The sequence below is a fragment of the Carettochelys insculpta genome, chromosome 28 (genome assembly GCF_033958435.1).
Source record: "Carettochelys insculpta isolate YL-2023 chromosome 28, ASM3395843v1, whole genome shotgun sequence".
Lineage (NCBI taxonomy): Eukaryota > Metazoa > Chordata > Testudines > Carettochelyidae > Carettochelys > Carettochelys insculpta.
This window is the reverse complement of record NC_134164.1, coordinates 5,730,827-5,743,501: the sequence shown is the minus strand read 5'-3', so window position 1 is coordinate 5,743,501 and position 12,675 is coordinate 5,730,827. Positions and strand designations below refer to the sequence as shown.

Below are 12,675 nucleotides of genomic sequence, written 5' to 3'. Positions count from 1 at the left end.
ACGCTCTGCCTGGAGTGGAGGAACGTGAGCATCTTGTCCCAGCTTTGCTGGCTGCTGCACCCCGAGTCCCAGGGAGGGGGAAGCCCAGAAATGCCGTCTCGTCCCCTCCCTGCTGCCAGGGCTCCTTACAGACGGTGGGGCCGTGCTGGGGGAAGCATCCCCTTTATCCCCCCTCCACCCGACTGCAGCCCAGGCTGCTCCCTGCACGCTGCCGTGAGGCCACAGCACACGTCTGGGACGGGGGGTGGGGTGGGGGGGTGTTAATCCAGGGCTGCTCCCACTGGGGATACTGGCACCTCCTCCCCATCTCCCACTGGCTGGTGGGGGTGCTGGGCTGGCTCCAGGTCACTGACCCCTCCCCCCTGGGGTGGCTCTGCCCCCTGCCCCATCCTCTGCAGGGCTTGGCACACCTGGGCTCCTCTCTCACATTGCCAACCCCTACTCCTAGCAGCCTGCGTGCTGCATGTACCACCCCACCCCCCAACAGCCCCATGGCCCCGGGATGCCTCTGGCCAGCACTGCCTGCAGCCAGGGACCTAGGTAACACATCCCACTCTGCCGTCCCTGCCCCTAACTGAGCCGGAGGGGGGAGCCCTGTCCCTGTCCAGAGCACTGGCTGGCCACTTTGGCCCATGCAGCCTGGGATGTTGCTGACACCAGGGCCCAGCTGACCTGAGGGGTGGGCTGGAAGTCACATGCCCACCCCCCCCAGCCCTGGAAAGCTGCCGGCAGCTGGGCCAGCTCCGAGGAGGGTGCCTGGTGGTGTGGAAACGGGGCGTTTTTCACCCCTGAGCTGGGGCTGTGCACTGGGGCTGGCTCAGCTACAGCTGGGGGAGCCATACGCTGGGCGGGGGGGGCCCTCGTTCCTCGTGGATGCAGTGAGACTACTGCAAAGGGGGGGTTACCCTGTGCGCTGGGTCTGAGGGGCCTGTCCCTTGGGGCACCTCCACACATGATCCAGCCTGTGGGTGGGGGGTTGCTCATTCAGCACAGGACAGGGGTGGCAGCAGGCCGGTTCCTGTGCTGAACCGGGGCCCACATCCAGCCCGGAAGAGCTGCAGCTCGGGGAGGCTGAGGGCAGGTGGGCAGAGGCAGGCCTGACAAGGCCCGGGGCTGAGCGGGGGCCTCCTTTAGGGCTGGAAACGGGCTGGGGGGCACTGGTGGTGCAGCCACTGCCCTGGCGTAACCCACATCCAGCAGTGCCCCCCCCATAAATCCTGTCCCAGCACCGCTTGGGGGGGGGGGTCTGCGCCCTCGGGGCCTGGCACTCCAGGAGTTCGGGGGGGGGGGGGCACTGGGGGGGGGGCCATGTCGGCGTGTCTGATGTGCCGGGGACAGAGACAGCTTGGCTGTCGGTCGCCTATTGTCGGGGCGAGGTAATTAGCCTCTTGGGGCCCGGGCTCCCCCGCCCCCTCCCTACCGCTGGCGGATTCCTTAGCAAATTACCACCTCGTTAGCGCCAGGGTGCGCGGCCTGTCTCCAGCCAGCCACTCCGCACCGGGCGCCACACAATGGGGCGTCACAAATGAGGGAGCGAAGCTCGCCGGTCTCCAAGCAACAGGGAACAATGGGCACAAGTCTCCCAGAGACGGGCCCTTCCTGCAGCCCCGGCCCCACTGCTGCCACCAGCTATTTTTGGCAGCCCCATTGTGCGGGGGCTGTGGGGGGGCGGGGGGGAGGGTAGGGACTGCGTTCCAGGGCAGCCCTATAAAAGCCAGGGCTGCCAGCGAGAGCAGCTCGGGGGAGCTGCGCCTCGCCAGGTCACGCCACAGCTGCGCTCAGGCCTTTGACGACACCTGGGGAGGATGGAGGTGCCCAATGCCAAGGTACGGCCAGGGCCGGGCAGAGAGGCCCTAGTGCAACCAGGGCACTGTTTGGGGCAGGCGTGCAACATGAGGGGGAGGAGTCCACAGGGGGTGAGCACTGTGTGTGGGGGGGGTGTTGGCATGATGGTGGCCCTGAACCCCAGGAAGGTTTGTGCTTTCCTGCTGTGGTCTGTAGGGAAACCCTGAGAGCTGCTGCCCCAACGGCCAGTGTCTGATGGTTTCCCGGTCCCTCGCACGCGTGTGCACGTCGGGAGCAGGTCTAGGGGCGGAGCCCATCCCATCCTGCCCTTGGAGGGCACAGCCTGGGCACAAGGGGCATCTGCTTTGTCCAGTCCAGGTGTCTCACCTGATCCCAGTGAGGCCTCAGCCCCTCCTGGGATGTGCCCGCCCCTGCCCCAGGAGCTGCGCTGCTGGGCCAGGTAGAGAGCCCAGGAGGCCAAGGCCTGAATGCACAAGCTGGTAGGTGAAACCCCCTCCTGAGAGCTGCATGCTGAGCTGGGCTCTGCCCCTCCTGGCAGCTGTGGCCTGACCCACTGTGGCTTTTTGCCTGTAGCTGCCCTGTGTCCTGCTCGCTGCTCAGCACCGTGGTGCGTTCCACGGGGGGTCACTGAGCTCCCGGTGTGCCAAGTGCACGCCAGAGCCCCACACCACAATTAACCCCTTCCTGACCCCACCTGAACCTCGGGCACCAAGCGCCTGACCCTGCTGGCCACGCCCCACACAGGGTGAGCGCCCTGCCGGCACCAGTCTTTGCCTTGCCGCAGCCGGCTCCATGACGCACCCTCTGCTAGCCAGGGGACCAATTAGTGCTAACCGCTGCAGTAGTGGCTTCTCCCGTGTGGAAGGGGGCGAGGTGGGAGCGCTGCGAGCTACAGGGTTGCCATGGGGTGAGGCAGACGACAGCACGGGTGCGTCTGGCGTTTTGGAGAAGGATGCTAGGACCTGTGTGACAGCCTGGAGTCCAGGCCCAGCCCTGGGAGGGCAGCGAGGGCTAGTGGTTAGGGGGCAGGGGACTTAGGGCCGTGTCATTTTTGGGCCGTGGCTGGGGGGGGTGGCCCTGGGAGACCGAGGCATGCTGGGTATTTTAGGGGCAGTGTTTGCTGCGGGGTCACAGGGGGCAGGGCAGTACGGTGGCATCTGCGTGGTTTGCTAGGAGAGGGAGGCGCTGGGCCTGTAAGGTCTGGTGGGAGGCGGCTTGGCTGGAGCCCCTACAAGCTGGGAAGGGCTGGTCTCTGGGCCAGGTGTGATGGGGATCTGAGGCTCCATCTCGAGCCCCCACAGGCTCAGACAAAGGATTCACTTCCCCAGAAGCAGAAGCACTTTTCTTGCACCAAGGACCAGTGTCCTTAGCAGGGATACCACTGCACATCCACGCTGCCTTGTCCAGCTCCTGCCTGCGGACAGGGTGCAGAGCTTGGGGGACCCCAGAACCCCATCACACCAGGACACCCAGGAAGATGGACCCTGGGCTGAGCCTGTCTGGCAGCTCCTTGGCGGGGGGGATTCCAGCAGGGTAATGGCTTTGCAGCTCTGGTCCTGAGCTCCCTGGTGGTGGTGCTGGAGGGGAGCAGGGCCATCCCAGGATTTAACCCTCTCCAGGCCAGCTTCTCACTCTCTCCCACGCCCACAGCTCCACAGGGCCTCCTGCCTCCTGCTCCTGGCCCTGCTCTGCTCCCTGGCCACGGCCCGGCAGAGCGGGCCCACCTGCTGCCGCCAGAAGAACTGCCCCTGCCGCGTCTACGACCTGCTGCACGGCGTGGGGAACCACGCCGCCGGCATCCTCACGCTCGGCAAGAGGACGAGCAGCTCGCAGGCCTTCCAGAGCCGGCTCTACCGCCTGCTGCACGGCGCGGGGAACCACGCCGCCGGCATCCTCACCATGGGCAAACGGGCACCCTTGGCACCAGAGCGCCCAGCCGCGGCCTGCCGGGGCACCTCCTTCTGTCCGCAGCCTCCAGCCCCCTGCACGGCCAGCGTCCACCCTGCCAGCTCCAGGGAGTGCCACCAAGAGCCCACCACAGGCCAGCACAGGGCGGCTGCTCAGAGCTTTTCCTGACGCAGCCAGGGGAGCAGCCGCCCGGCGGGGGGCCCCCCAGGGACTCTTGTAATGTCCTCAAATAAACCCCTGCCTGCGGCTCACAGCCTGCCTGGTGTGTTGTCTCCTGGGAACACCACAGCTAGGTGGGGAAATAGGACGCCAGAGGGTCTGGCCAGAGGCTCCAGCAGCCAGCTGCCGTCGGGTGGGCGTGAGGGGCCTAGGGACCCAGGTTTGAGCCCCGCTGCCTGGGCTGGATCAAAAAGGAATGGGGGCTGGGGCCACCCTGAGCAGGGCGAGCTCAGAACGTGGCAGCTGCTCCAGCTCGGCCCGGCCCTGTTCCCCGGGGAGGCTGGGGGTGGCCTGCCCCAGGAGGCCAGGGCTAAGGGGATGGCCTCTTCAGGAAGACGGAAAGCAGGGCATGGAAGGGTCTGCTGGGCTCTGTGCGCTCCTTGCCTGGCAGGCCGGATGCTGTGCAAGGCCAGGCTGGCCTGGGGGGTAGGTGAGCTGGCTGGGACGGCTGAGCCCGGAGCACCCTGTGTTTGCATCACAGGCACCCAAGGGGCTGCTCTCCCCCCAGCAAGGCCTGGGGCCCAGGCTGGCGGCTGCAGCTCACGGCGCTTTATCAGGGTCCCAGCCGCTCCGATCCGTGCGGGCCCGGCCTTGGGGGAGGGCATTTTCCTTGGGCCCTGCCCTGCAGTCGACCTTAGCACCAGCCAGGCTGTGCTGGGCCAGCTCTAGAGCCACGTGGCTGAGCCCAGCACCAGGCCAGGGTGGCAGCCAGAGGGCAGTGTTGGAGAATAAACGGGCATTGCCAATAGACTGGCAGCCAGAGGTCAGAGATCCTCAGGGAGCCGGGTGCTGCCCAGGGAGGCTCAACCCATGAGGCGGGGGGACACAGGCCCCTTTGCTCCCTTTCCAACCCCCCCGTGAAGATGCCCGGGCCAGGCTGGGAGCTCCCTGAGGGCCGGGCTGGACGCCAGCTCCACCCAGCCGAACCTGGGTACAGGGAGGCTGCCAGGCTGAGCCACCCTGAGGGTCCCCATGGGGCTACACCACCGGAACCGGCTTCTGGAGGTCGATTAAAGCAGCCAAGCTCTGCCCCCGCCCCCTCACTTCCCAGCCCTGGTGGTGGCTCCTGGCATTTGCAGGGAGATTTTGGTGCTACCCGCCAATGCGCTGCAGTGTCAGCCCAGGTGTGGGGGCGCAAGGGCCGGTCTCAGCCCCTCGTGTCCAGCTCGGGCCAGCCCTACACTGCTCCAAACTGGTGTGAGTGCCGGCTCCCCCGACAGGACCCGCATGAGGCGCCCCCACCCCGTGCATGGCCCCTGGGTGCATAGAGGCCCCCCCAGTCTCTGGGTGCAGGACTGCCCCTCCCCCAGTCTCTGGGAGCTGGGCCCCCTCCCATCAGCACAGCCCCTGGGTGTAGGGTTCCCCCAGTCTCTGGGTGCAGGTTCCCCCCTCCCGGGTGCTGGTTACACCCGGGTGTTTGTCCCCCCCCCCGGTGCTGGTCCCTCCAGTCCCTGGGTGCAGGTCCCCCCCCCGGGTGCTGGTTACGCCCGGGTGTTTGTCCCCCCCCCCCCGGTGCTGGTCCCTCCAGTCCCTGGGTGCAGGTCCCCCCCCCGGGTGCTGGTTACGCCCGGGTGCTTGTTCCCCCCCCCCGGGTGCTGATCCCCCCAGTCCCTGGGTGCAGGGTCCTGGGGCTCCCGACACGGCTGCTTCCCGCAGGGTCCCCGGGGCGGGGCCGCGCCGAGCCGAGCCGGATTAGCGGGGGGCGGAGCGGGGCGGCGCATGGGCTGCACCTGCCGCTGGCAGCCCGCGGGCTGGGCTGGGCCGGGCGGCGGGGCCATGCCGGTGATGAAGGGGTTGCTGGCTCCGCAGAACACCTTCCTGGACACCATCGCCACGCGCTTCGATGGCACCCGTGAGTCCGCCGCGCTGTGCCGGGGGGTCCCTGCGCCCCGGGGCCGGGCTGTGCCGGGGTCCCTGCGCCCCGGGGCCGGGCTGTGCCGGGGTGGGGGGGTCCCTGCGCCCCGGGGCCGGGCTGTGCCAGGGTGGGGCGTCCCTGCACCCCGGGGCCGGGCTGTGCAGGGGTGGGGGGTCCCTGCGCCCCAGGGTCGGGCAGTGCTGGGGGGGTTCCTGCACCCCGGGGCCGGGCTGTGCCGGGGTGGGGGGTCCCTGCACCCTGGGGCCGGGCTGTGTAGGGGTGGGGGGTCCCTGCGCCCCAGGGTCGGGCAGTGCTGGGGGGGGTCCCTGCACCCCGGGGCCAGGCTGTGCGAGGGTGGGGGGTCCCTGCGCCCCGGGGCTGGACAGTGCCGGGGTGGGGGTCTCTGCATCCTGGGGCCGTGCCGTGCAGGGGTGGGGGTCCCTGCATCCTGGGGCCGGGCCGTGCAGGGGTGGGGGTCCCTGCGCCCCGGGGCCGGGCTGTGCCAGGGTGGGGCGTCCCTGAGCCCCGGGGCCGGGCTGTGCCGGGGTGGGGGGTTCCCTGCACCCCGGGGCCGGGCTGTGCCGGGGTGGGGGGGGTCCCTGCGCCCCGGGGCCGGGCTGTGTAGGGGTGGGGGGTCCCTGCACCCAAGGGTCGGGCAGTGCTGGGGGGGGTCCCTGCACCCCGGGGCCAGGCTGTGCGAGGGTGGGGGGTCCCTGCGCCCTGGGGCTGGACAGTGCCGGGGTGGGGGTCTCTGCATCCTTGGGCCGGGCCGTGCAGGGGTGGGGGTCCCTGCGCCCTGGGGCCAGGCAGTGCCGGGATGGGGGGTCTCTGCACCCTGGAACCAGGCAGTGCTGAGAGGGTGCCTGCACTGCAGGGCCGGGCAGTACTGGGGGGGACAGTGTCCGGGGTCCCTGCACCCTGCAGCTAGGCAGTGCTGGCGGGGGGGTGTTCCCTGCACCCTGCAACCGGGCAGTGCTGGTGGGGGTGCCTGCACCGCAGGGCCAGGCAGTGCTAGGTAGTGCTGGTGGGGTAGAGGGGAGTGTTCCCTGGACCCAGGCAGTGTCCGGGTGTCCGTGTGCCCCGGGGCCTGGCAGTGCTGGGAGGGGGTGTCCCTGTGCCCCGGGGCCAGTTTCCCTTGGGAGGCAGCCGCCAGCTTCCTGCCCCCACCCAACTGCATTTGGGGCTGAGATGTTTTCCACGCCAGGGATCCATGATCTTAGCCCCAGGCCAGCTGCCCTGCTCGACCCTATTCTGTTGCGGGGAACAGGCGGACGGCAGCAAGGATCCCCGGCCACTGATCCAGTCCACCCCCTGTCCAGCCCCAGTGCCAGGGATTGCTCTTCCTTGTTGGGCCTGTGCCCTGGAAAGGGTGGGGCTGTGTGAGCCTGTGCTGGGTCCCCACAGACCCAGGTGTGTTGAGACGAGTGACTTCATCATACCCTGAGCCTCAGGGAGCATCCAGGCACATTCCCTGGCCACTTCTAGGAGACTGTTCAGGGGTCCCCAGCCAGGCCAGGCCCCTGCCCTGCCCCCTACCGCTGCGGGGGATGCGCTGTGTCCAAGGGGCCCCTGGGTGCCTGAGAAACTGGCTAGTGCTGAGGCTGTTTGATATGACCCCCTGGCGCCCCACAGCGCGGAGATGGGGGCTGGGAACACACTCCCCTGCACTGCATGGGCCCCTAAGTCTTTGATTTTGGCCAGGGTGTTTTAATTAAATGTCACAGATGGGATCTGGCCAGGATTCCTCTAATTTTTGTTGTCCATGGGTGGGATAAATTTTACTGTGTGCACTGAGGCATGTGTGGAAGTGCACCACCATTAAAACACAGGCCACCGACTGTGCGCGCTCGGATAACCAACTGGGTGGCATCTGAATCTCTCCTGGGTGGCCAGCTGCCCAAGTGCTCAGCTTACAAGGAACACTGGACGTGGCCAATAAACAGTAAATCCCGTGTTTCCTGATGCCAGAACTCCAGCTCCAGCACCGGGGGCTGAGCCCTGAGCCCCACATCTGGGGCTGAATTAATTCCTGGCACTCGTGGGAGATCAGAGAGGCCTCATAAAATCCTGGGCTCAGACAGGTGGGGAACCTGATGCCCTGGCCTCCAGGCAAGGGTGGGGTGTGGAATCTCTCTCCAAGGGCTCACCCCTACCCGCAGCGTGTGCGCTCTGTGTGCAGGCCTGAGAGGGAAAACCACTGCTTCACGTCTTCCTGGTAACTTGTCGGTTGGACAGTCAAAAACTGTCTATGGATACTCCTGACTTGAAAGTGGCCTGGTCGGAGCCCTCTGCTTGCATTAACCCCCTGCCCCGCTGGAATTCCTGAGTCAGCCCAGGGGTCAGCCTGCGCTGCCCCCTGCCCCAGGGGAAGGTGTGGTAAGCATGGCTTTTTGTAAGTAAAATGCCATATTGCAGACGCAGGGATTTTCCCCCTAAGAGGATTGCAGTTTATGTGCTTTCAGAAAGACCGATGCAAACTAATTTAGCATTTCCTGCGGCTGCCTGACAACCTCTCCTAATGAAACAGCCCTGACCCCGTTTCCGGGTGCCAGCCACCTGCCTGTCCCTGAAAGAGGTGGGGGGGGCGGAAACTGAGTCACTCGAGAGATAACAAGGGAGGCTTAAAGCATGGACCCCCCTCTGGTCCCCCACTCCAGAGCCATAGCTGCATCCAGAATTATATAAGTATGGATTAAGCTGAATATTGTGTGTGTATCAGAGAGGGAGCCGTGTTCATCTGTACCTTCAAGAACAAGAAGTCCTGTGGCACCTTATAGACTAACAGATATTTTGGAGCATCAGCTTTTGTGGGCAAAGACCCACTTCATCAGATGCATCAGACCGTGTGTGCGTAAGACCAGAGAGGTGCCAGGCCTGGATTTCAGTCCAGTCCAAGTGTATTGTCTCAGAGCTAGTACAGTGCTTTGGAGTCTTAGTTCACTAGCGGGGGGTTGTCTGCCTTGCCAGAGGGCACGGGGTTGTCCCCGACCCTGACTCAGCCCCCTTGGCTCCGAAGGCAGAGCTCTGCACAGCTGGCAGGGTTGCGGCTCTGTTGAGGAGCCATTCGGAGCCCAGCCCAGGCCTGTATTTCCTCTCAGGCTGGCCTTGAGTAACCGCCCCCAGGTGTACTCAAACCTGGGACCTCCAGAGCCCCTACAGCAGGGTCAGCAACCTTTCCGAGGCCTGGGGCCGAAATGTGACCTTGTGACCTTTAGGTCCGGCCCAGGGGCCGGTGAGACTTTTTAAAGTCGCTACTAGTCCTACCGACAACAGCTTCATTCATAAAGAAATGAAGAGGCCGAGCTTTACCGTGGAGGTGGCACTTGGTGGCATTAGCTGGTCTGTTAATCCACAGGGGCATGGCTTTGAGCCAGCTCCCGGCTGCATGGGGGGAGGAGAGATGGGGCTGGTGAAGATCGACGCCTGTGGCGGCTCCTGGCACCCGTGCCGGGGTTGCTGCTTTGCAGCTGGAGGTAAAAGCCGGCTCAGCTCAGCTAAGGAGACTCGTTGCTTCTCTCTGTAAGTGGTCTAGGTGCCACCGCCTGGGCTGGTGAATGACGCCCCCAGGCGTGTGGGTTACACCAGCTCCCCCTGGGTCCATACCGTAGGGCAGGGCTGGGGGTGTTGAGTACGGATGCCAGAGCGGTGTAGAGGGTGAGGTAGGCCTGGCTCAGCTGTGTCTTAGGCACCTGCACCCCCTTGTAGGGCCGGTACGTGGGCTGGCCACACCCACCAGTGCTTTGCTCTGCCGTGGCTAGGTGTGCCCTGCCTTGACCCATCCCATCCATGCCGTGGTGAGTGCACAGTGTCAGGGAAAGGGAAACCTGGAGCCCAGCCCGGGGAAGGGGAAACGTTGCCCCAGGCTACAGTGGGGGAGCCCCTGAAATGGAGCACCCCCCAGTTCCCAGTATTCCCCAGTGTTCAGCAGCTCCTCGGCTTCCAAGGGGGAAAGGGCTCCTAGCCACTGCCCTGGCCCCACCTGGCTCTGTCCGCCTTGCCCTGCAGGGGTTTGGGATTGTTCATCCCACAGGCATCTCCAGGCATGGTTTCCCCAGAGCCACAAGTCGCTTGTTCCTGCTATTCTTTTTCCATCCGTGGGTGGAATAAATTTTATGTGCACTGAGGCATGCGCGGAAGTGCACCACCCATAGGCACACGAGCCGATGGCTGCGGGACTTCTGCTAATCTCTCCTGGGTGGCTGCCCAAGGGCTTAGCTCACAGGGAATGCTGGTGCCTTTCTCAGCCTGGTGGCTAGGATAGGGGGCCGGGTGGTTTGGTTTGTGCTGTGGTTTGTGTGTGCAGTTCCCGTGCCAGCCACAGGGAAAGGAATGTACCGGGGCAGGAGCAGCCAGGGTGGAACGACCAGCCCATGGCAGGCTTAGGAAAGGGCGCATGCAACACACACCCCTTGCGGGTGTCTGGCTCACAGCTGCTCCCGGGGCAAGGTGGCTGCCCCTCGCCCCAGAGTGCAGCTGCTGGCAAAGGAGGGAATTTTTCCTGGCAGCACATTGAGTTGAAAACAGTTCCCCCCCGCCCGCCTTTTTGTGGAATTTTGGGAGTTTCGGTAAAGGCGCCTCTGAAGTTGTCCAGTTGCCCAAAGCTGGGCCGCCCTCACGGGTCAGGTTTTCGTTTTGTTCCCACGCCCCTCCCCTGTTGTGTGTCAAGTGGATTTTTGGGTGAGAATTCCTATTCTGGCAAGGACGCCGTTTCCGTTGAGGAGACGGCTGCCGGCAGACTTCTTTGCTGGCTCTGCCAAGCTGGCTTCCTCCGCCCATTGCAGCCACCCAGGAGAGCCTCAGGTGCTACCCAGCTGATTAGCCGAGTATCCACGGGTGGCAACGTGTGTTCTATGGGTGGTTCACATCCGCACATGCCTTGGAGCATGCAACAAAATTTATTCCATGCATGGATGGGAGAAAAACAATCCGCGGGAACCCTGTCGCTTGCTCCAGTTCCAGCGGCCGAATCCGGGATTACGTTCCTGCTGAAGGAATCCTGCTCTGATCCCTGACACCCAAGGGACAATGAGGGGCTTTGGGGAGGGAGCCAACTGGAAACACGCCGAGCTGTTGCTGCTCTGAGCCTTTTGGATACTGTGGGAATCTGGGTGCCCATGTGCAGCTGAGGGAGCCTCATGATGCTGGAGAGAACCTTCCAACTCCCCAGCTACCTTGCCAGGGGTAGGGGCCTGTCTCGTGCAGCCCCCTGGGGATCCCTGCCCCCAAGGCACCCAGGGGATGGGGGAAGAGTCTTCTGCAGCCCCGTGGGTCTCCCCAGGGATGGGGCAGATGTTTAAAACTGGCCCAAACAGAGCCCTGGGATTCCGCTGTGGCTGGCCGGAGCCTGGCCCCTTCGTGTGTGATTCTTTGGAGAAGAGGCAGCCAGACCCCCAGCCTGCTACCAGCACTGAGCAAGGCAACGGCAGACGGCTGCTCCCCCTGCTCCTGGGGTCCGGCACAAGAGCTGTGCTGAGAGCTGTGGAAGCGGGGCGGCCTGGGGCCGGCGGTGCCCCACGTCCAGACCCCTCCAGACAAAGAGCCGTGCAGTCACCGCTGGGCTGGACGCCCCATCCCCCCTACAGACACCACTCCCAGCAGCCCAGATGTTGCAGACAATGGCACAGCACCTGCCCCCTCCCAGCTGGTAATTATATTTTCAAAGCCCCTCCCCGGCTTGGCTCCTGGCGCTGCAGCTCGGGGCTTTGTTCCCGTACCATGCCAGCTGTTTGCATCATGACCTCTGCGCCCGGCAGGGTGGTGAGGAGAGAGGGACGGGGGCTCCTGGGATCTGGACTCAGGACCCCTGCGCGCTGCTCCCGACCCTGCCACTGATTCTCTGGGTGGCCTTGGGTGAGTCCCGTCCCGGCTTGATGGCTCAGTTCTCCCACGAGTGTGCTGGAGAGGGGTTGGGTCCAGCAAAGGGTTAACCCACTCTGGATGGGGAGCAGATTCGTCTTGAAGGGCTGTGGGGCCCAATGGGAAAAGCTGGCAGGGCATGATCCTGTTCCCAGGTCCTGCCAGGTCCCCCTCCACCTGCTGGCGTCCTGGCTACATGGATGGCCCCAGGCAAGGGGCAGGACACCCCAGGTCTGCGTGGGGAGGGGCTCCCCTAGATGCTGCCTTCGCACTTCCAGGGCGATTGCTCTGATGCTCAGCAAAGCTCCTCCTGGAAAGACTCCAGGCTTTGGGCTAGGGGTTTCCTGGTGTGAAATGAAGCCAGCTTGCCCCCGGGCGTGATGCCCCCCGAGTGGCACTCTTTGGGGCCTGGGTGCCGCAGGCCAGGGCATGGGGCAGTTGCCCTGGCTGTGTGGTTGGGCCTTGCCAAGACTGGAGACGGTCCTTGCTGAGCCCAGAACTGCTGCTGTCACAGGAACAAGCGTGGGGCTGTGAGCTGGCTGCTGGGCGGGGGGGTCGTGGCTGGGTTTTTGCCCTTGGGGTTGCCCCGGGTGCAGAGGGAGGGGGCAGACTGGGCAGGCCAGCTCCTTGGCATCCCATGCACTCAAAGCTGCTCTTAACCCTACCAGGCAGAGCGTCCACAGATCCTGTTGCAGAGGGGCTGGTAGCATCCAGCTCCTGTCCCCAGGGGCCCAGGAGCAAGGCTGCCCTGGCACAGGGCTCGTTAGGCCTTGCAAGGGTTCGTTCCGGGCAGAGCCGGCGGGAAAAGCTAACGAGCCGACCTTGCTGCCCCTGGGGAGCAAGCTGGACCCTATGCCCTCCTGCGCTTGGCAGGGACGGGCACTGGCCGCTGGGCCTCCTCTCCTCTGCACTGGCCCGTGCCCTGGCATTGCTCGGGAGTCCTGGCCCTCTGCTGGGTTTGTCGTCGCTGTTAAGCTGCCTCAGCCCTGCTTGGCGGGGGGCGGGGGGAGGCACCAGCTGGCGAGGGGGAG

The 12,675-nt window shown here is 65.2% G+C and overlaps 2 protein-coding genes across 4 annotated transcripts in view; both read left to right on the top strand.

The window, feature by feature from the left end:
- The first annotated feature begins 1,726 nt into the window (after positions 1-1,726).
- HCRT (hypocretin neuropeptide precursor) lies at positions 1,727-3,902 on the top strand. The gene is made up of 2 exons (XM_074979227.1): positions 1,727-1,826; positions 3,457-3,902. The coding sequence occupies exons 1-2, from the start codon at positions 1,806-1,808 to the stop codon at positions 3,880-3,882; spliced, it is 447 nt and encodes a 148-aa protein (XP_074835328.1). The 5' UTR covers positions 1,727-1,805; the 3' UTR covers positions 3,883-3,902.
- Positions 3,903-5,672: 1,770 nt separating this feature from the next.
- Positions 5,673-12,675, top strand: part of KCNH4 (potassium voltage-gated channel subfamily H member 4) — a 40,759-nt gene continuing 33,756 nt past the window's right edge. For 2 of the 3 annotated variants that reach the window (XM_074979140.1, XM_074979139.1), the window contains exon 1: positions 5,679-5,785. In XM_074979140.1, the coding sequence (XP_074835241.1) occupies positions 5,710-5,785 (76 nt within the window). In that variant the 5' untranslated portion in view covers positions 5,679-5,709. Of the gene's footprint in view, positions 5,786-12,675 lie in introns of all 3 variants that reach the window. The other variant, XM_074979141.1, reaches the window with a different exon arrangement.

Coding starts and splice junctions, on each gene's coding strand:
- HCRT (XM_074979227.1), top strand. CDS start 1,806: ATGGAGGTGCCCAATGCCAAG. Junction 1,827..3,456: donor TGGAGGTGCCCAATGCCAAG/GTACGGCCAGGG, acceptor CCACGCCCACAG/CTCCACAGGGCCTCCTGCCT.